The sequence below is a fragment of the Ixodes scapularis genome, unplaced genomic scaffold, assembly GCF_016920785.2.
Source record: "Ixodes scapularis isolate PalLabHiFi unplaced genomic scaffold, ASM1692078v2 PGA_scaffold3__209_contigs__length_174095766, whole genome shotgun sequence".
NCBI lineage: Eukaryota > Metazoa > Arthropoda > Arachnida > Ixodida > Ixodidae > Ixodes > Ixodes scapularis.
In genome coordinates, this window is record NW_024609868.1 from 116,799,451 (window position 1) to 116,821,447 (window position 21,997).

General features: G+C 45.9%; 1 protein-coding gene across 1 annotated transcript in view; it reads left to right on the forward strand.

Moving 5' to 3' along the window:
* The window catches only part of LOC8050417 (cytochrome P450 3A29), a 51,349-nt gene extending 39,865 nt beyond the window's left edge, over positions 1 to 11,484 (forward strand). The window contains exons 4-5 of the mRNA XM_029984661.4: positions 930 to 1,138; positions 9,384 to 11,484. Of these exons, the coding sequence (XP_029840521.2) occupies positions 930 to 1,138; positions 9,384 to 10,319 (1,145 nt within the window). The 3' untranslated portion in view covers positions 10,320 to 11,484. The remainder of the gene's footprint in view (positions 1 to 929; positions 1,139 to 9,383) is intronic.
* The last annotated feature ends 10,513 nt before the right edge of the window (positions 11,485 to 21,997 follow it).

The window sequence follows — 21,997 nt, forward strand, 5'->3', positions numbered from 1 at the left end:
GAGACTCCCAAGTTGGATAAGGTTGTCTGTTTTTCTAGCTAATTACGGACATAGATGTTTCACAATATCGGGGCTGAAATGGAAGCCATACAAACAAAATGTTAAATTTTTCGACTATGATCCCTGATAGAAAAATATATATATATTTTACGAGGACGCCAAAATACCAAAAATGTTAAAATATTGTAAAAAAAGTGAATCTCGCAACTTTCTAAATTTTTACGATATTTAAGTAATAATGCCGGTGGAGGTAACAAACATAACTGAATGGTATTTATAGATTGAGGAAGAGCTTCTTTGAGGCTTGGGATAGACATCACAATGGTAATTATGACTTCAGAAAGTCGCTGCCCGTCCAGTTTAATAATAATAAAAAAAACGACTTGGGAATTGTGCTCGGCGATTTCTTTAAAGTGAAGTAAAACGCCTTCAATTTTTGAATTACATTAAAACGTTTTATGCTATCCAAAGAGTCGCAAACAAAAATGAAAATGACGTGGAAGCAAACATGCTACTTCGATTGTCGAGAAAGACGCTAATATCCAAGTGACCGCTTCTGCGTTCCGTAACTCTAGAACGAAAAAATATCCGAACACGCGGCTTTTACGTTTCTTAGATAGGAAATGATCTACATACTTTTTTTTGTCGTAACTAAAAATCGCCTTTTTTTTTCTGCCTGCACGACCTTAGAAAAAACCAACTTTATGTTTTATTCTTTCACCATAGGTGTTATATAATTTTCACAGTGAAACGAACGTTCAATATCTTTAGATACATTATGGTATTTTGTTGCGTTATTTTTCTGAGTGATAAAGCAAAGGCTTAGTAGGGTCGATAGTACCAGCTATGCAGTGGCATTAAGGAACTCGACCAGCCGGAGGCTGTCCAGCCTGATTTGAATGACCTACAAATCTCTTTCTATGCCGCAGGTGACGAGTGGAAAAAAGTGCGCACGGTGCTGAACCCGAGCTTCAGCGCTTCCAAGATGAAGCTGATGACGCAGATTATGAGCTCATGTGCTGATGCCACGCTCGAGGTGGTGGAGGACCACGTCAAGAAAGGAGAGGTGGTGGAGATGCTGCGCGTGTCTCAAGGCCTTTCTCTCGACGTCATCTCCAAGTGCGCTTTCGCCTGGCAGGTCAGTTTCAGCTTGATACCAGCAGGACAACTCTCTATAGTACAAACTCTAAGAATGTATTCATTGTCTCGAAATCAACGTCTGCGGTGAAGAATCATTTAAATAAAACTGAACGGTTATTAGGTCGCCGTGAAAGAAACCCTGAAGTCTAACAGGAATCCTATCAGGTGAACGGAAATTATCAAAATTGTCCTCATCTCTCTGATGAACCCGGAGGGCACGGAATCTGTTGTGTGAGCATTATGTGTTCGTTAAGTCACAGTCAGGCTTTTCATACTCCTTTTCAAAGACACCGAGTTGGCTGCTTCGTCATTCCATGCCGAAAGAGACGCGGCAGTTTTTTCATATCTAGGATATGTACGAAAAACTTATTATGGATAAAGACGCCTCTGAACTCTGAGAAAATTATTATTATTTTTATTTTTAATAAATTTTAATTTCGTTGATATCAGCTTTAAATTTCTGGAATTCGCACAAACCTTATGTAGTTAAGAGAAACACTATAAAAAAACTGTTGCTTCTCAGACATATTTAGGTGGGCGGCTGATTATTTATAATATGCCTTATCTCACATTAAAATACACATATTTTAAGAAGCCATCTTGAGTGCAAATAGGAGCTCCAAATCGAAGAGATTTCATGAGCTTTCTATAATTTTTAGTCAACTTTGGAGTGGGTGTTAGCTACAGTACATTTGTACCTCGCTTTGCTAAGACTAATAATTGAATTTCTTATATTTAAAAATCAACGTCTTAATTAAACGCCAAGATCTCCAGTCTCTGTAGAAACAGCCATATTGAGAGCCATAAAAATTAACCTCATTTGTTTAACATATAAACAATGTAAGAAAAGTACTTTTTGTTGTCCCTGATAAATTATTTTTTTAAAGTTGAGCCTCTTTCACCATGCCTCCAGGAGTTCGCCTTGTAGGCGACGCACGCCGGCGTTCGCCAGCGACGCGTCAACGGTGGCAGACGCCGCCGCCCCCCAAGGTGTTTAACACCCTCCTAAAAACACGTTTTATTCGACTGAAGTGGACGTCATTTTAACCTCCATGCATGCGCACCTTTTTTACGTTACGTAATAATACTGGCGTGCTTATTTTACTCTACTTCTGCCCAGCTAACTGCCGACGAACGCAGGCTTCCATCGCCTGCTTTCCGAGTTTGGGAAGGCATACTGAGCGTAGGCATCGTCTGTCGTATGTCCAGATTTAAAAAAAAAAAAAAAAAAGTGAAAGGCGTTTACAAACCTCTGTAATACGAAACTAGAGCGCAGCTCTTGAGGAGGAGGAAGGGAGGGTACGGAGAACAGGGAATGCCCCTCTTCCTCCTCCTTAATATCCCCTCCTCCGTCACATGACACGAAGTCATGACGTCACAAAATCATGTGACATCATTTTTACCGCTAAATCTAGTGGGGAAGCTGAATGCGTGTTGAGGCCGCGTGACGTCAATTTCCCCGCTTAATTTAGGGGGAAAATTTCCCCGCTAAACTTAGCGGGCTACGTTTTCCCGTTAAATTACGCGGGAAAATTGACGTCACGTGACCTCACCACCAATCATTTTCCCCGCTAAATTGAGCGGGAAAACGGTGACGCCCCAGATGCAACGCGCGCGGTTAAGCCTACACCGACGGCGACGGCGACGCCGAAGCTGCCCAACCCAATAACGGACACCTAAGAGCTGCGCTCTAAAACAATTCAGACAGGATATCTCTTTACCGATAAAAAATAATAACAGCGAAGTCGCTTCCGCAGTGAACTGAAATGTATTTTGATGGAACTAAGATGGGTATTAAAGTTTGCTGTGTGTTTTCTTTCAAAGGAATAAAAAACATTATTATTTTTACAAGGACGAGGGCGCGCTCCAGATAAACCGATAAAGTGACGAAGTCATGGAAATATGTCACTCTTCTTAACGTCATAGTGCGCAGAGCTTGTGGAAATCTTTTTGCGCGCAATATTGAAATCAATCTTAAAAACGCGAAATCCGGTCGATAAACATTGGCTAAGAAACAATTACCCTTTCACGAATTCCGTTAATTCGTTAAGCCTCTGATAGTGGATGGCGTCAATACTTCAATAGCAAAATGAACCATAAAACCATTGATTAAACATTTAACCAACAATTTGTTGAAACCCGGATTACCCTGACGGTTCTTGTACCTCATTTAATGTTTGCCGAGCCTGACACTTAAATGGCAAAGACGGCACAAGCGTAACTCCTGTCTCTTATAAAACACACTTCCTCCAAAAATACTACTGAGTTCAGAATTCGAGACATACTCTGCTGGGGCTCTAAACTGGTCAAACACAAAGTTGGGGCCAAAGTTGACGGAGCGAACCGATTGGTCTATCACGACGATGACTTGGCGCTTTTTTCGCCGACGTCCAATCAGCGCGCTCAGCGAACTTTGGGCTCCAACTTTGTTTTTGGCGAGTTTAGGGGCCCTGGCCTCCAGTATATCCCGGAGTTTTAAATACTGTACATGAACGGAACCTCAGAGGCGTGAGGCGTCCCCGCAAGGAGTCGAATGATATATCCATCATAACGCTGATTTAGCAGTACATATCCTATCAAAACACATTTAAGCTCAATAGAGAAGCGAAATTATCTTTCACATCGGTAAAAAGCTATCCGGTCTGAATTGTTTTTATATCTGGACATGCGACAGACCATATGACGTACGCATGGCCAAACTCGGGAAGCAGACGATGCAGGCCTGCGTTCGTCGGCAGTTACAAATTTAGCAGTTACCCGGGAACAAATATAGTAAATTTAAAACACCAGTATCACCAGGTGACGTAGAGAAGATACGGATGCATATAAATCAGAATAACATCCACTTTAAATGAATAAAACGTGTTTCCAGGTCAGCGCTGGGGACCATGCGGCGGCGTCTCAGACCGCTGACGCCTCGCTGACGAACGCCGCGGAGTGCGTCGCTAGCTACGAGGCGGGAGCCTGGAGGCATGGTCGGAGAGGCTCGTCTTTACAAAATGATTTCTCAGAAACAACAAAAATATTTTCTTATTTTTTTATATGTTAGACACATAAGGCGAATTGGGCTCTTGGCTATTTGGAAAGTTCCTGGCACTGCTGCCCACATTGGTTTTTATGGGATTTTGTCATTTAATTAAAACGGAACGAAACGATGCGTTAAAATTTATTACAAGCAATTCAATTATTGGCCTTAAAAAAGTATTGCAGCTAACACCCAAGTTGACTGAAAAAAAAAGAAGAAATCGCATAAAGTTTCTTTCTTTTTGGAGCTCCTATTTTGACTTAAAATGGCGTGTTCAAATAATTGTATAATAATGTAAGGTAATGTAAGGTATTATTTCGTAATTAGGCGCCCGCGTAAATTTATGTGATAAGCAACCTTTGTTTCACAACATTCTCTTTTACCTGCACGGGGTTTATGCAATTCCAGAATTTTAGAACCTATTATCAGCCAAAATAAAATTTACTGGTTTCACACAGAAATTTTTATTCGTGTTAAAAGTTTTTTTAATCAAAATTAATTTTTTCCTACATATCCCAGACACAAAAAATGGCCGTTTCTCCTTTTACATGGAATGACAGACATGATGACGAAATGTAGGCACGCATCAAGTATGTTCCAAGTATATCTCGAACATTCCTGCAGAAAGATCTTGTATGAGCAATGCGACCGCCATAGAAAACAAAGACGCGCCCCAGGGATTGCATTAGGACTGTCTTTTGCGTGAGTAGTGTAGCCGAGACTTTCTGCTTAATTCTGCTTCCTTTTGTGGAGCTTTAGTTGGTTTGAAACGCGTTGTAAACACGATGCACTCATGTTTTTGACGGTTTATTGGAATGACCTAGACAAGTCTAAATCTATACAGGAGCGAACTGCGTGAGGAGTATACTTTAATGACGAGCTCTCACAGGTTGTGGAAATACTTTACTGGGAAGTGCACCTTACTCCGGGAAAATCCAATGGCCTTGGCGCCGACAGCTCGTGCTTAGTTGGAATCGCTGGATCCGCACAGCCTCGGGGTTTCACCCCTTTCAATTCGGAGGGGTGACTGCCACCGCCTATCGTCGTGTAAACCCATCGACACAGCGAAGACAACCGTCTACCGCCTTGGAGGATCCGGTATCTCGGTGCGGCACCGGCAGCCAGTGGCATAGCCAGGGGGAAAGGGAAAAGGGAGGGGGGCTTACGTAGTCTTAGAAAAAAAAAAAGGCCCGTATATTCCTTCATTAAGACAGGAACAATCTTTTAAGCTATATTCCTTCAGAAAGGCGGAAAATTTTGTGCTTGAAAGCAGGGGAGCAAAGTTCCTCCTTCGTCCGCATCTCATACGGGCGGCCCAAATTGAGGGAATCGAACTCAATAAGGCTTCGCGAGGAAGCTACTTCTCATGTCGCTCTGTACGCGGAACGCTGCTGCGATTCAACCGAAAATAGTTGGCATAGTTTTGAACAGGCAAATAGCTTGGACTACCGGCAGTCCCCCAATGCCTGCAAGCAGCTATATTGCAAGAAAAACGGTCAGCTGCTTCGCACATATCTAAACAAGTCAAAACTAACAAAAACAAACACACAACAGGTAGCGTACCCAGACGTTTTGGAACGCAAAAATACATTCGGCGCATTTAGAGAAGCTAACTATAAAAATAGATGTTGCGCAAAAAGCAAAACCTCGGTCATAGCACGGACGATTTGGAAAAAGGCTCGCAGTTAAAAAGTAAAACAAACGACAAAAATATAAATAAAAAAAAGTTTCTGACGCGCTCATTCATTAGTCATCTACAAATAAAAACCTTGGCGAGCATAAACACCCTGTCAGTGTTCCTTTAAGAGTCTGGGGCTTCCTCTTCGAAAGAAAGTGCTGGCTACGCAATGTCCGGCAGACCTTATTCTCGGCGCAGCACGATAGAGCGACCGCGTCGACAGCGGGATGCGATATTGACGACGCCGCGTACGTTCCAATGTTTCCAAACCGCTTGGGGAGGAATCGGCGCAGAAGGCGTGCTGTCTGATACAAATGAACGAAGTAAAACGTTATTCTCCTAGAAAGCTACTCGCGTTCTGCTTCTTCCGATGGCGCGAGTAGCGCCTCAAGTCCTTGGTGCTCTCAGATTGCGAGTAGTCTCTTGCGATAACTGAAGTAGTCGTGAGGAGAGGAGATTTGCCGCACCCACTAATCTATCTTTTGGCTGCTGTGCTAACTTGTGACTTCATACACCCACTTCGCCCTCCGTTGGTGCGTGAAGTTCTGTCCCCATGACGCAGTGAGATCACGTTGGGAGCTATACACCAACTCATGTTTACAGACAAACCGGAGCGCCCCTAGTGGACGCCACTGACGCCGCGCGTGCGATGGGGGTGTGGGCAAGAAGCTCGCCGTAGCCCATAAACAAACCATTGTACTGGGACGTTGTCGGCTTCGGTGTGAGTCCCCGCGCTCTTTTTTGCGTTGGAATTGTTGATTCTGCGTCTTCCTGGACAATGTTAGCGCTACTTGAGCGGCGTCAGAAAAATTAACGAGGCTCGTTCCGCGACGAAGCTCGGCGTGAATAATGCAACATGCGGCGATTCATTTCTCGTGGACGTCGCAGAATGGGCGCTAAAGCCTGATTCACATGGTGAGGTTCTGCTCGCTATTATCATTCAAGACGTCGCTCCGGCTGCAAAAGCCTGCACCGTAGCTGAGATGTCGACGTCGATACTGAAACTCGCAAGCAGAATCGGACCGAGTGAATCAGGCATAACAAGTCGGTGATGGCCACTGGTAAAAATTATTAACATCTCCTTATATCTACTGTTTACACCGAGCCTACTTACCCGATGAAACCTACAAACTTAAATGTCTTTTGAGGTCTGCTCTTCTTATCGCAATTACCGGGTCAACGTTTGGTCTACCGGCTGCTGTCGTTTGAACGAACAGACGACAAGCAGAAACGTTTGAGAGAGCAGACGACAGCTCGACCGATGAGGCGGCCGTTTGAACGTGATGACGCACTGAACGTAGTCCGCAGGCGGTCCATGCAACTTGGCGGTTTTCCCGCGTTCATGTTGGAACAAAACAAATAAATCTGACGACCACAATTATCTGTGAATTCAATCCAAAGTGCTTTCCGCCCAAGCAATCGTGGTCCGACGGCGCCTGTATTTTCTTTTTAACGGCCCCTGGTTACGTTCTCGGACGGACCGAGCAGGCAGGAAAGGCATGAAAACTGACCTTCAAACCTTTCCAGACTCTTTTTTTAAAGCCCCAGTCGCGGCGTTTTGACGCGAAGGCAAGTTTTTGTCCGGTTTCTTTCAAAGTAACACAAGAATAGGGGTGTCGCGAACCGGCCGCGGTTCGAGTTCGACCAGGTTCGACTTTTTCGAACTTTTAGTGGAAAGTTCGTCGAACCTTGTATTGAGGTTCGACTCGTGTGCGCATGCGCGACAGGCTGGCCAGTTGGCTTCGGATTGGATGGTAATGGCTAAGAGATGAATTAAGTGCAGCGCTGATCCGCTATTTCAGTCAATACAGTACTAAAATTTAAGTTATTAACTTCTTCAGTGAATAGAATTAGTTTCTTTCAATTGCAGCTGTTCACAAAATAAAATAACTCTTTGCATAAAAAAAAAAATCTCCAAACCTAGACATACTTGTATCAAGGTCTGGCCACACTGTCCACGAAGTCGAACCGTTCGAATCTGGTGAAAAGCTCGAAGGTTCGTCGAACCGGTTCGACCCAGCCGAACCCCCAAAGTTCGACCAAAAAATCTGGTTCGACAAAAGTTCGCGACACCCCTACACAAGAATGCACGACCCCCATGGCGGCTTCCGCACAGAGCCCCAGACCGGAAATGCGCCCGACGCGCCACCACCGCGCCGTGACGTAACAGAGATGAGTTCGTGTATACTCCGTCACTCGGGAGCCAGCAGCGCGCCCCGGCAGTTGCCTGTGTACGCATGCTCTCGTGAGTCATCCATGGTCCTTCTTGGTGCTGCTGTTTACACTCTTTTTTACCCGCTCTCAACGCCGAGTAAAGACGCCAGGCTGCGGATTGCACGATCCAGAGCTCGATTCCCACTGAGCGCCTCGATAAATCTCGATTTTTACGATGGACCGATCTCGCCAGCCAGTTCGTCTATACGCCACCGCTGCCGCAATGCATCGAGAGAACTTTAGTCTTTCTGCACGTGCAATAACCTTGCTGGAGCTCTGCGCGTGTGTGACTTAACGCAGTATGATGAGTTATGGCTAAGAATGGCTTCTTTCTGGATGCTTACGCACTGCCTTCTATAGGCTCTTTATGCTTTCGTTATCGTGACCTGTGCGTAACGCGTTTTTGTCACACCGGTGTGTGACACGTCTTACTTAAAATCCAGGCCATAGGCACATTTCGTGTCCAAAAGCCCGGCTCATGTAATAATGCAGTCGAATTACCATGTCGGCAGAAGATAGAACAATGCTCCCCTTCGAGGTTGTTGTCTAAACTTAATTATGTGAGTGAAAGACAAATGTTTGTATTCATGACGCTCCTGAAAAGAGCCGAAAAGGAGGAATATAAGGGACTTTAAGTAGATCGCTATTGGATATCGTTATCCAGGGTATCAGAACTGTCAACTAAAACTCTTTCTTCGCTCAATCCTGACCTTATCTAAAAGTTCTACATTCAATTATAAAATCTCGGTCCCTCCCGGCAGTGTGAAAGAGGTGCTGTTTTGTAGGGATGTGCAAATGCTGGATCGGATTGAATAGCGTATAGTGTCATTCCTATCCTCAACACTGTAAACAGAGCCGGTATATTGGGACAAACTTATACTGCGTAAGTTAGGAATGACATTGCCCTACTTGATTTTAATCAGTATTCGCACAGCCCTACTATTTGATGTTTCTCGAATGCCATTGAAACTTTTCTTTTGAGCGGTGTATTGTATTACTTAATAACGCAGCCCGCGGACAGCCAACAATACCTAGAATGATCATAGCCCACATACCAGCATTTCAACATCATCGCAGTGAGATTTAGGGCAGATATAAATTGCACGAGTGGCGTGTCAGCGTTCACCTGGGCATCCTGTCGAGTCCCAGATGAATGTCGAAGGGCTCCCGCGTTCGGGCTCGGGCCCAGTTGCCGAGTTGGTGCCATTGGAGGGTGACGAAGTTACGTGCAGGCAAAAGAGGTTCTTCGCAGGCTTTGATTATTCTAGGTGGTGTTGGGAAAGTCATTTCGTCGTAATACATCATTTTGTCTCCTTCGATTGACAGGTGGACTGCCAGAAGAATCCCAACGACCCGCTGTTGCTGAGCGTACAGACAGTGTTCCATGACGTAGAGAACAGCAGTTTTCAGCAGGTCATCCGATTTCCGATTTTGAGCAAGACAATTTCCCGCTTGTTTTCGTTCACAAGTTTTGGCAAGATGACGACGCGAGTCTGCGACAACATCCGCCATGTCATTGAACTTCGCCGAACGAGACAAAGCGCCAGGACAACGGACATGCTGCAGATGCTGCTCGACGCCCAGGCCGGAGTAGAGGACAGCACCAAGGTCACGGGGCAAGTAAAGAAACTCGTGGAAGACCGCCATCTTATCGCCAACTGCTTCGTCTTCTTGATCGCGGGCTTCGAAACGACGGCTTCGTCACTCGCCTTCACCATCCACCTGCTGGCCAAGTACCCTGAAGAACAAGATCGGATTTTGGACGAACTCAACGAGGTGTTTCCTGAGGAAAACCAGGAACTGACGTATGACGGCATCCAACAGCTGAAACGTCTCGACATGGTCCTCTGCGAAAGTCTGCGCATGTACCCACCTGTCATCCTCTTCGTCAGCAGAGTTTGCTTAGAGGACACAATTGTAATGGGACAGTTCTTTCCTGCCGGAACCAGTATCGTAGTTCCCACCTGGCATATCCACTATGACCCTGACCTCTGGCCAGAGCCTTTCAAGTTTGATCCAGGGCGATTCGCCGAAGGAAAGAACACCGGTCATTCTGCAGCGTACTTGCCCTTTGGGTTAGGGCCGCGAGTGTGCATCGGAAAGAAGTTCGCTTTGCTCGAAATTAAGATGGCACTGTGCAAATTGATCCGAAAGTACAGGATCAGGCAATGCGAGGAAACACAGGACCCACTGAGACTGGTCGTTCCCGCTATAGTAATCAATCCGGAGAAAGGAATCAGCATTAAGTTCGAATATCGATAGACTGTACAGTGTGTTTTGCAGGTTCCGCAGGTTAGGACCATATCCAGTCTTTCTCAGGTATTTAAAAAGTCACTGATTGCAGGTTTAGCTAGCTTAGCTAAAAATAAATTTTATCACAGTAATCAATTGCAGTCTCGCAAATGGTAAATAAAAAATTGCTGCCAAATGATTAAATAAGCCTCAAATAAGTAATTAAAAATTAGTCTCATATAATCAAATAAATTACCCTAGATTCTGTCAAAAATATATAGCGATTGTAAAAGTATATGACAAGATATAAAAACCACAAGAAAAGATTATATTTTATGCTTTCATGAGGGAAATAGCATAAGGAAAAATTATTTAAGTAAAATAAATTTTCTTATTTTAATTTTTTATGTTGTTAAGCTTAGCCAACAGTTTTATTTCAAAGTTCGCATAAGTCATATTGCAGCGATATTTTTCGGATACGTCAGCCACGACGCTTACCATCTTGACTCTATCACGCGAAAGAAGCGCAATGCATTATGACAAGGGGATAAGTTCGCATCACATCGTGGTCGCGCAATGAGTTTACAGAAGCAGGCTGGGAGACCTTTTGGAGCAAAGCGCTCTATTGTTGGTCTCGTCTGCACCAGTTAAATAAATAATTTGTGTACGAGTTGTGAGGAAATAATATAATATCGTGCTAACAAGCCTCGCTAGTGAAACCGTTCCACCAATGGCCCGAGTTGCCCTACAGAAGCCGCTAATGTTCCTGTCGTTGTCCGTCGCTCGTTTTATCATTTGGAATCGTGAAATGCTAACTGCTCCCCGTTTGTTATAAAGCTTGGTGCCCACGTGCTTTGAACATCGAGTAGTCGGGATTAATACGAATGAGCGAGAAACTAATAATTGAGCCGAGATAAATCAGATTTTGGAATTAGATGAAGCAATACGAATGAGCGAGAAACTGAGAACTGAGCCGAGATAAATCAGATAACCAATCTTAAGGGTTGTGGGCGCTTTCGAGTAGGGTAGTGAGCAGCTTTGTACACCAGCCATGGGCCCACGATACAAAAATACGTTAAGCCAACACCACCTGGGGTAGTGAATAAAGGCCCCTACGAATATCCTTTTCTTGCTCCATTGAACGTCGTTGCAGTCGGATAAGGACAGCTCAACAATAAACCTCTTACAAAATCGATGCGATGCTTTCGACGTGGTGCCGCGCAGTGCATATTGGGTAGGTTCTGGCTATCGTTTAAGTTTCGATTTGCAAACCTCAGTCCACGGGATACCGTCATGATTAAATATAGTACATGGATCTTCAAATATCTCACTTTCCTTATATTTATGGTGTTGCCTACCAATATGAATTGAATGCTGGGGCACGTTGTTTTGGGCTCCCGAGTTCCGACGTACGAGAATTTAAGCGCAGGTAAACAAAGTAAGAACAAGAATTGCACTGGGCCGATCGTCCTGTTACATCTACTCAATGTCCTATGCTTCTTAAATGATCCTTGTCCAGGGAGGGTCATCGTGCGCCCTGGAGTGGTAGCCACGCCACCAGAAAGGTATGGGACGCGAAAGGTAAACTCTCACGAATATGATTGGCTGCAATTCAGGCAAGCTCAGACTTTACTTTCATGCCGTGCTGAAGTCAAATTTGGGGGTTTTACGTGCCAAACCTACGACGGGCATCTGGCACGCCCCAGCGGAGGACTGAGGATTAATTTCGACCACCTGGGGATCTTTTGACGTGCAACCGAAAGCTCGGTTACACGGCGCCTTCGCCACAATAAGCCTCCGTCATATTGCGGGCACCTCGGTCGGGATTCGAACCCGCCACCTGGGGATCCGTAGGCCGGCGCTCTCGCCTCGGAGCCACCGAGGCGGCTATGCCGTGCTGAGGTGCACTACTTCTTAAACGGGGCAATCGAAATCGAAACCATGCTACTCCTCTCCATGATCAAAGAGGTCCCATAATGCAACGCGCGCTGTGTTGCATGCAGGGATTTTCGGCAGTTGTCAATTGGACCGGTGCTAGATGCCCAGTGTCTTTCGATGCGTTGACTGGACATAAGACGCAACCTAAAGCTGACGCAGCACATTTGTACAATCAGTGCCTTAGTTCGATCTCACTGTAATGACGTCGAATTTCAGAACACAGGCTTTGATTATTCTAGGGGGTGTTGACTGAGTTCAGTTGAACGGAGTCGATTGTTCAGTTCAAAAGCGAACAGTGAGGGCGAAGATAAAGCGAACCTTCCGCTATGAAACGAGCCCGAAAAATAGGAGCCTGCGTAACGCAGAACACTCAACCTCTCACTGAGTGTGCACTGAGCATGTCAGTTTTACCGTGTGAAATTTGGAGGCGCAATTCTCTTGTAAAAATCAGAGCAAAAAACTTGCCAAAGTCACGGTTGGGCGCGCTGGTAGACGACCAAGTTCGCGACACTGTTAACTTGTGGCCCTCTCCCAATACGTGCAGCAAGCAGTCGACGCATTCTGTTGTCTGTTCGCGGCGCCCATCGGAATATGGCGCCACAAGTAAAAAGCGTTGCTAACTGTGTCGTCTGCGAACGCAGCTAACCTTGACGTTTGCAAGATTTTTGCTCTAATTTTTTTATGTAAAGAAAACTGCGTGTTAAAACTTAACACAGTGAAACCGACCTGCTCAGTGCACATTCGGCGGAAGCTTGATCTTTCTATGTGCAGGGGCAGATTTTTCGGGCTTGTTTTACACCGGAAGGTCCGCTTGGGGACAACCTATACTTGACAGAAGCACCGACGTTGCAGATGGTCAGATGGGCAGTGCTACTGAAGACCCGTGCCTCACCCCATGAATCAGATAAAAATAACATGTCCTTTAGTGATTGACGCCAATCTTCGAAACAATGAACCACTTTATTTTCAAGTGCTTAGCGAGCACTTAGCCGAGATAGGCCTAAAATTTCTTGTGAGTGTCGAGACAAAGCTACCCTGTCCGGCACGCCATTGTCCTGGTGCTTGTATCTTATACGACGAGTGCAGGAGATAAGCGCTCTGATGATTTCCTTTCAAAAAGAGTGAAATGATAATGTCGGTGCCGTAGTCCATATAGGCTCGTTTAAGAAAAAATGCAATCGACAACAATTACAGGTCGCTCAGTCACAAATATATTTATTTACATTCACGAAATGAATGCAAAGAAAGCAAGACAATAACAAAACAGGGTACCTATCGACTTTGGGAAGTGTTCGGTCTGTTTTCTTTGTGTTCTGGACTGGCAGCGGTAGAGAGAAATAATTGTGCCGCTTTCAGGATGTACGGAGCGTAAAAGTCGGCCCTAGTCTACATCTACAGATTGATCCATGAGTGCTCCTTCACGCGCCGTACGGTTCGTAGTGCTTCGAAGAGACGATGGGAAGCGCTGCGTCTTTCCGTGATGGCATATAGTCACGCGCCATGCGGTTCACAGAACTAGACGTGACCTATGGGCTGCCACTTGTCGTACCCGTCACCACAACGGCGCGACCCACTACACACTCCCAAGTTCTAAGCCAACGTCCAGGGGAGAGAGGGAGCGCTAGTCCTGGTGCAATGGATGGATGGATGATGGAAGGATGAATCCGGCTGAGCCCTTTGGATCAGGCGGTAGCTTACGCTACTTAGCCATTTTGTTTTACCATTTAAGCTTAGAATATTTAAATCTGAAAACTATATTCACTCCGCACTGAAGAGAAAGTGAGGCTATAAAGCCCCTTGCCATCAGTTAATAAGAAAATACCTAGTTTTCTCTCGCTTTCTGCCACCATTCACTTCATCTTTGCTTGGTAATCTCTACTGTCTTGAAATCCACTCTTCCTTCGCTGTCTCTAAAACCCACTGACTTTATTAAATCTATGTTGTCTTCGGTAGGCATAGGGTGAAGCCCTTTACAGTAGAGTATCAAGTGCTCAGCCGTCTCGTCCTCCTCTCCACAAGCAGTGCACACTGTACCCATTTCCTGGTACTTCGCTCTGTATTTTCTGGTTCGCAGAACACCCGTCCTCGCCTCAAACAATGAACTTCCCCTAGAATTGTCATAAATGCTTTCTTTGGCAATAACTGTTTTTTTTTAATCTATAGCTTTCTAGAGCCGTCTTTGTCTGCATTCCCTCTAGCGACCGATCTCTTTCTGTGGCTTTAACTTTCTTCTTAACTGAGACCTGCTCTTCCGTAACTCCGGTATAGCCTAAAAACTTTCCTCTTAATTACCTAATGCGCTGTCTCCACTTTGTGTCTATAGTCCTCATGTATAAATAGCTAAAAACCTTTCGTGCCCATTGCTCCCCATCCCTTTGCCTCAACCGATCCTCAAATTCTATCTTGCTCACGGCTTCCCTGCTCTCAAATGACGCCCATTTCATGTCTCCTTGTACTCCCTGGTTTGGTGTTTTACAATATACTCCCAAAGCAAGCCTACTTACTCCGCGCTGTTTTACTTCCAGTTTTGCATTCACTTCGGATTTCATGCATAGCACTGCGTTCCCAAAAGTCAAGCCAGGCACGATGACCCCCTTTCCAAATCTCTCTCACCACCTCATACCTGTTATAATTCCAAAGTGCTCTATTTTTTATTACAGCTGCATTTCTGTTGCCCTTACCCATTACATAATTTTCATGCTCACTGAGATATTCTGTACCACCATATATCCATACTCCTAGATACTTGTATTTACAAGCTCTCTCAACTGTAATAGTCTGTATCTTCAGCCTCTCAAGTTCATCATCGTTAAAAATCAAGACTGCTGATTTTTCACCACTGAATCCTAAAGCTAATTCCTCTCCTTCCTTACCACAGATGCTCATTAATTCCTCCAACTCTGTCCTGTTGTTAGCCATTAGTACGAGATCATCCGCATACATCAATCTCAGTAAGGGTTGCTGAATTTTTTGGCCTAGCTTACTGTACGAAAGGTCGAATCCAAGCCCACTCTTCTGTAGTCTATCCTCCAATCCTCTCAGATACAACATAAACAGCAAAGACGATAACGGGCACCCCTGCCTAAGGCCTCGTCTTATCTCTATTTTACCCGTTGCCTTTCCTCTCCATGTTCCATCCTCTCCATAATCACCTTATTATCTTTGTAGAGGTTCCTTAATATTGCTGTTAGTCCTTCATCTAGGTTTAAGCTCTCCACTATGTTCCACAGGTTTCTTTGGCTCACATTGTCATAGGCATCCTTGATATCCAGAAATGCCAGCCAGAGCTGTCTGTTTTCTTTTTGCGCTATTTGTATACACCGTGTTAGAGCAAATATATTATCCTCCAACCTTCTTTGTTTCCGAAACTCGTTCTGTAACTCGCCCAGTATGCCCTCGCAATCTACCCATTCCTCCAGTCTGTTCTTTATAATCTGCATTACCAACCTGTAAATATCTGGTGTCACGGTTATGGGACGATAATTCCTAATATCAGACTTATCTTCCTTTCCCTTATATATCATATTCATCCTACTAAGCCTCCATTCATCTGGAATATTTCCTTTTGTTATCAAAGTGCTCACTACCTCCCTTAGTTTTGCCTTAGATTTAGGACCCACATTCTTCGCCAGCTTGATTGGGATACCATCTGTGCCTGTCGACGTGCCACTAGGGATTCTTCGTTCCGCCTTTTCCCATTCTCTTCGACCAAAATCCGCGATGTCAGAAGCTGGACTGCTACTTCCTTCGGTTCTCCTATCTTCCACATGCACCCGTTCCCGAAATTTCTCCTCCATCACTGCTCCTATATGTCGTATCGCATCATCTCCCTCTAATTGGTCTCCCTGATGCGAGAGTATGAACCCCTGTCTAGCTTGCGTCGTTTCACCGAGTGAGTTCAAGTGCTCACAAAACGTCTTGGCTGCGTATCTATCTTTCTTGCTTACTTTACTCATCAATTCCTCATCCTTTCTTTGAATTTTCGCACTGATCAAACTGGATGCCTCTCGGCGACATGTTATGAAAGTGTCCCATTTTCTTTTTACTTCCGTTTCTGACTCCCCACTACGCTTGGAATACCTGTGTTCTCTAGAGGCTTCCTGACGTTTTTGTATCGCTTGCTTCACTTTTTTGTCCCACCAGCTTTTTGGTCTATGTCCTTGCTTCCCCTTTCGTTTACTCTGAACTTTGTCTAGTTCCAGAGCAAAAAGCCTAGTTAGGCTCTCATAGGTCCAATCTGTATAACGTTGCCCTGCAACTGCTTCATCTATTCTTTCAGCAACTATTTCCAACTCTTTGTCGCTGCAGAACGTTTGCTTTGAATTATGTTGTCTAGTTTCAGCATCTACTTCTCTGGCAAAATTCAGCTTGATACGTTTGTGATCACAACTAAGTTTTTTGGAACCTTCTTTTTCTATTTTCATTACTTGTGTAACTTACCATATATTTTGTGTGATATGAGTAGGTAATCTATAGTTGCATGTAGATTGCCAGTTTCTTACATTATGTGCCCGTCACACTTCTGACTGGTATTACATAAAACTAAGTCATGCTTTTCCACCAGTTCTAGTAATATGCTTCCAGTTGAGTCCGTATACCCACCAGACCCTCAATGTGCGGAGGGCAAGTTCGTCTGCTTCTTGCGCAGGGGGTAGCGGTGACGTCAGAACGCCGAGCCCTGATTGGCTGATCGGGACCCCCTATCTGAGCGTCGTCTGCTCCTTTGCAACGTCGTCTGCTCGCAACGTCGTCTGCGTCTGTCTTACCTTTCCTGCGACTTTCGGAAGCGCAGGTCTTTACAAGCAAGCTCGACTTCGCCTTTCAGAAAGGGCAGACGAAATAACTCGAGCGGTACGTTGTTTTTGTCTAACAATTAGCAGACGAGCAACAAGGAGAGAAATCGAAGGACTCACTAGCGAGGGGTCCCGAGGCTCCGAGGTTTGTTTGCTAAGAACCGAGAGTGAGGGTGGTTAGTGTCCGCAAGTTCCCTCCCAAATACGTTTTCCCTCCTTTCGTGTGCGGCGAGACTCCTCACTCTTTAGCGGCGTTGGCGGGTTGGCGCGGTTGTCGCAGTTAACGTCGTCTGCTTTACGTCTGCTAGTCAAAGCGATGGCTGCTTTACCTTTCCTGCGTCTGTCAGAGATTCTCCGCTTTTTCACCGGCGAGAACGCGGCCTTCGAAAAAGGCCATAGGACATACCTTGAAGGATACGTCCTTTCTTTTGAGGTGAAGGATTTCACACTAGTTGCGAATGTCCAGGCGTCGTTTAAGAATTGTAGCTACGCGGTAAAGAAGACGCTCTCCGATAAAGGTGACATTTTAGAGAGTCACTGTGAGTGCCATCGCGGGGCCGCAAAGTGCAGCCACATGGTGGCTACCGCACTTTACGCGCCTCTAAATGGACTGTCCTAGACGGGCCTTCCACACCAGCGGCTGCAACGCCCCAAGAGCAGCATGCCGCGGCAGGTCGCTCGCTCAGGTAAGAAGTAAACACCTTGTTCATCGCTATGCTAAAACGTTTAGTTGCACGAGTTTCGTGAATGGTGCCTCGCGTTTAATGAGTTATTCAAAGATAATCAGCTAAAGACAGATGACAGCCGATGTAGGGACTGTAAATAAACAAATGCGGCTGTGCGATCGGTATTGTGAACACATCATAGCCCAAAAGTGCTCGATCGCTGCTTGTTGTCACAACTTTCTCGCTAGGCTAAAAGGCTGTTGTCAGTTAGCGTATTATGGCATGTGTGTGTGGCGTAAATCTAAGTGGCAAAAGTTTGAAAACCTGTGCTAATCTGCGGACGAGAATCCGAGCAAGATCCATCAAGCTACCCGAGCGGCGTCGAACGTATCGCGGAAGTTATGTCGTAGACCCGTTGACACCAAGAAGTAATTATTGTTATAATGCAATAAAATGCAAAGGTGCAAGCGAGCTGGACAAGAATGACAAAAATAATCCCTGGAGAAGGGGAACAAGAGAGACAAAGGACAAACACAAAACGTTTTCGAAGGCCGCGTTCTCGCCGGTGAAAAAGCGGTGAATCTCCGACAGACGCAGGAACGGTAGACAAAAACAACGTACCGCTCGAGTTATTTCGTCTGCCCTTTCTGAAAGGCGAAGTCGAGCTCGCTCGTAAAGACCTGCACTTCCGAAAGTCGCAGGAAAGTAGACAGACGCAGACGACGTTGCGAGCAGACGACGTTGCAAAGGAGTAGACGGCGCTCAGATAGGGGGTCGCGATCAGCCAATCATGGGCTCGGCGTGCTGACGTCACCGCTACCCCCTGCGCGAGAAGCAGAAGAACTTGCCCTCCGCATAGGCATTCATATCTCCCATAATATTTATTTTAGAGCCTTCCCCTAGCTCACTAATGTCTATTGATATGCAGTCAATCATTTTTCTGTTTTCCTCTTTAGCACCTGTCCCTGTCCATAAGTAAACAACTCCAAGGACTGTTGATTCCCCAGCGACTTTTCCTTTCAGCCACAAATGTTCGGCGCACTCCTTTCTGATCCTTTGAAAGTTCATGTTCTTAATAAATGCTCCACTTCCACCTCCCCTCCTCGTTCCCTGCAGTCTGTTGCATTCTTCCCACACATAGGTGGGGTTGCCAGGTGGCTGCTCCATGTCTCTAAGTTGTGTTTCCACAAACCCATACACCACTACATCCTTCTTTCTCAGTTTCTCCTCTACCTCTTCCCATTTTAAGCTATTTCTACCACCCTGCATGTTAATATATCCAATGTCTCATTCAGCTGTTTGTTTATACCTGTTCTTACGCTTTCTCCTCTTTTAACCCTGGGTGCCTCTCCTGACTTTGTTGGGTTTTCAATTACTTCAGTGCCCCCAGGGCCCTCGGTCCCCCAAAAAAAGCAGTCACCGTGCGGCCCATCCTATCTCCCACCCTGTAACCCGTGGCCTCACTGCAGTGAATGCGATCTGCAAATGGGCGGGAGCCAGCCTCGTACACTTCCCTGTTTACTTTCATTACGTCGTACCGAAACTGTCGACTCATGCCCTTAATTACTCTGTTGGCTTCGACAACCCTCCTCTCCGTTACCCCGGACTGCCCCCGAACTTCTGGAATGGTGCAGGCAACCACGTGCACATTCTCAGACAAGTCCCTCAGCTTACGCATTCCCACGTTTAGCTGCTTTCCGAGGTTCTGGCTCCTACCCTTGAGCACATCATTAAGCCCCGTATGAACAACTACTAGGTTCCTTCCTTCCCGGTTATCGCACAGCCCCTCACAGGCTGTGGTCATAGTCAGTGTTGCGGAGTTGCCACTCCGGAGTCGGAATGATTCCGGAATCATTCCCCATTTTCGCTACCCCGGTATGGAATGGGAATGGAATGGCGGCCACGGGTAGGGGAATGGAATGGGAATGGAATTAGATGCCTTTTGCCCGGAATGAAATGGGAATGGAATGAGCCTGGTTATTCCTATTTTTTTTTATTCATTTGATTTTTTGTTTACGTTTAGCTATACCGAGTTAGTCAGCGAGTCAGTTGTTCAGAAACCAAATGAGCGGGAAACTGCAATCCCGCGTGGAGCCCTAACAGACGTATACGCAAAAAAAATGCAATACAAAAAAAAACGAGCGTCAAAGCAAAGAACAAAGGGGGGAGGGAAGAGGGCGGCGGTGGCGTTTTTCACCAGTGAAGTTCAACACAAATCTGAATGCGTCTGCGCCTGTTGGACGGCTCAAGGGTATGTCATCTCATCAGCCGACGTGAGCCTGACCCCCTGCTCTGGTAATCCGATACCCAGGAAGGAGGCCAGCCGTGGCCTCGCTGTGCCGACCCAGACTTCGTACTCCTGCGACTCGTCTCGAGCGCGCTGTTTCTCGGAGAGCTCACACTTGTGCTGGCCATCTCAGGTCGCAATCCACAGGTGTCTGTTTGAATGGTGCTAGCCAAAACTTGAGAACTGCCATTCATGCGTTGAAGGCGGAAGGTCGGCAGTTAGGACCGTCACAATAAGGATGCCACCGTATAGATTTTTCAACCGTAACAGAAGATAAGACATGTGCTCCAGAATGCTTCAGGTGATCCACCCTATTCTCGAAAATTCCAAATGCAACTTCCTGCATGGTCTTCAACGAGGTCATCTACAACGAAAGTACGTATTGTCCTATCATACAGCAGCGTGGGTAAAGTTTCATGTTCAAGGCAACACCTACAGATACAAGAATACCAGTTCATTCCGCCGTGACGTCATGTGATCAGTGTTGACAGGGGCGCCCTTATTGGACAGGAAAGTGATGATATGTTTTGATGGAATTTATTTAGGGGTCGAAGTCTTTTCGCATCACTGGTCAGACAGACAGGATGCCAGGGAAGAGACCGCGGTCAATCCTTGATGAAACGTTTTTTGAACCCATTGAAGACTCCTCTTCGTCTGGCCAAGCCCGTGAAAAACTAATTTCGGGATAAAAAAAAATCTTTTATTTAAATTTAAAGCCTCGTCTCAGTTGGCGTCTCAAAGAAATTTGAAAAATGTATTGCATTATCAGTATTTATATTTCTGCCCTCCCTAAAATGTATTCCTGTATTTGATTTTCCAAAGACTTTTTTTTAAAATGTGTTTCCGATACGTATCGCGATACATTTTTATAGATAGATTTGAGTATCAGTATTCTAGCTACTATTTTAATCTATCCCAGTATTTTTATTTTCAAATATATCTTTGAATATTTCTGCCCAACCCTGCAACGCAACGCAGCTCTCAAGTGCCAATTTTCACGTTTAGGAATTAGAGGAATGGAGTGGAGCAATTCAGCCATTCCAGGAGTGGGAATGGACCCAGTGTCCCCATTCATAGGAGTTGAAAGGAATGGAATTATCAAAATCTCTTATTCCCCGGAATGGAATTGGAATGGAATGGGGGTGCCCATTCCGCAACACGGCATAGGATCCAACCATACACTTCCCTGGCTGGACATCTACGGTTACCCTCTGGTCTCCCTTCACCCTGTTATGGACACCCCTCTTAACCCGTGCTACGCTAGAGCTCCCCACTACCAGTACCCTAGATCCCCCTGGTACCTGCGTGCCCTTGTCCTGCGACTTCTCTCCTGTCACCTGACTGCCCGACGCCGGCTGCTCGAAGGCGCTATTGAGCTGAGGGTCACTCAGCTCTCCAGCGTCGTCGAGCCAGCCAGCCAACAGGCTGGACTCCAGACCGCCTGTGACCCCAGCCTGCAGACCGGTGCTTCGTCCCGCTAGAACTGACACTTCCTCATTTCTCCCCTCGCTACTCTCACTCGCTCGAATTACCCCTTCTAGGCGCTCTACCCTACTGTAACACTCACTCTTACGCTCCTCTAAACCCGCCTTCAGTACTTCCCCCAGCTCTTCTGCCTGCTTCTCGAGGCCGACCTGCCGCTCCCTCTCATGATTAAGCTGCCTAGTCAGCTCCTCAACCTGGGCCTCGAGACCCACCGGCTTCTCTCCTTCTGCTTCAAGCTCGGTCTCAATCTCCTGAACTCTACCCTCCCATTCTCCAGTTACCTGCTTAAGCTTCACAGAAAGCAGACTCTCGAAACTCATCCCCACCGCCTCCTCCAGACTCCCGAAACCCGTCTCCTTTAGGTAACACCACCTCACACACCCCTCGCACTGCACCAACCCGTCCCCACCCTTGTCATGCCGACCTAAATCTAGACCCATGCCTAGACCGGGAACAAACCTTCAGTTCCCGCTAAAAATTCAAACAGAGCCTACTTTGCGAAACTAACTTCTTAGTTGCCTCAGCTAACCTCAACTGCTG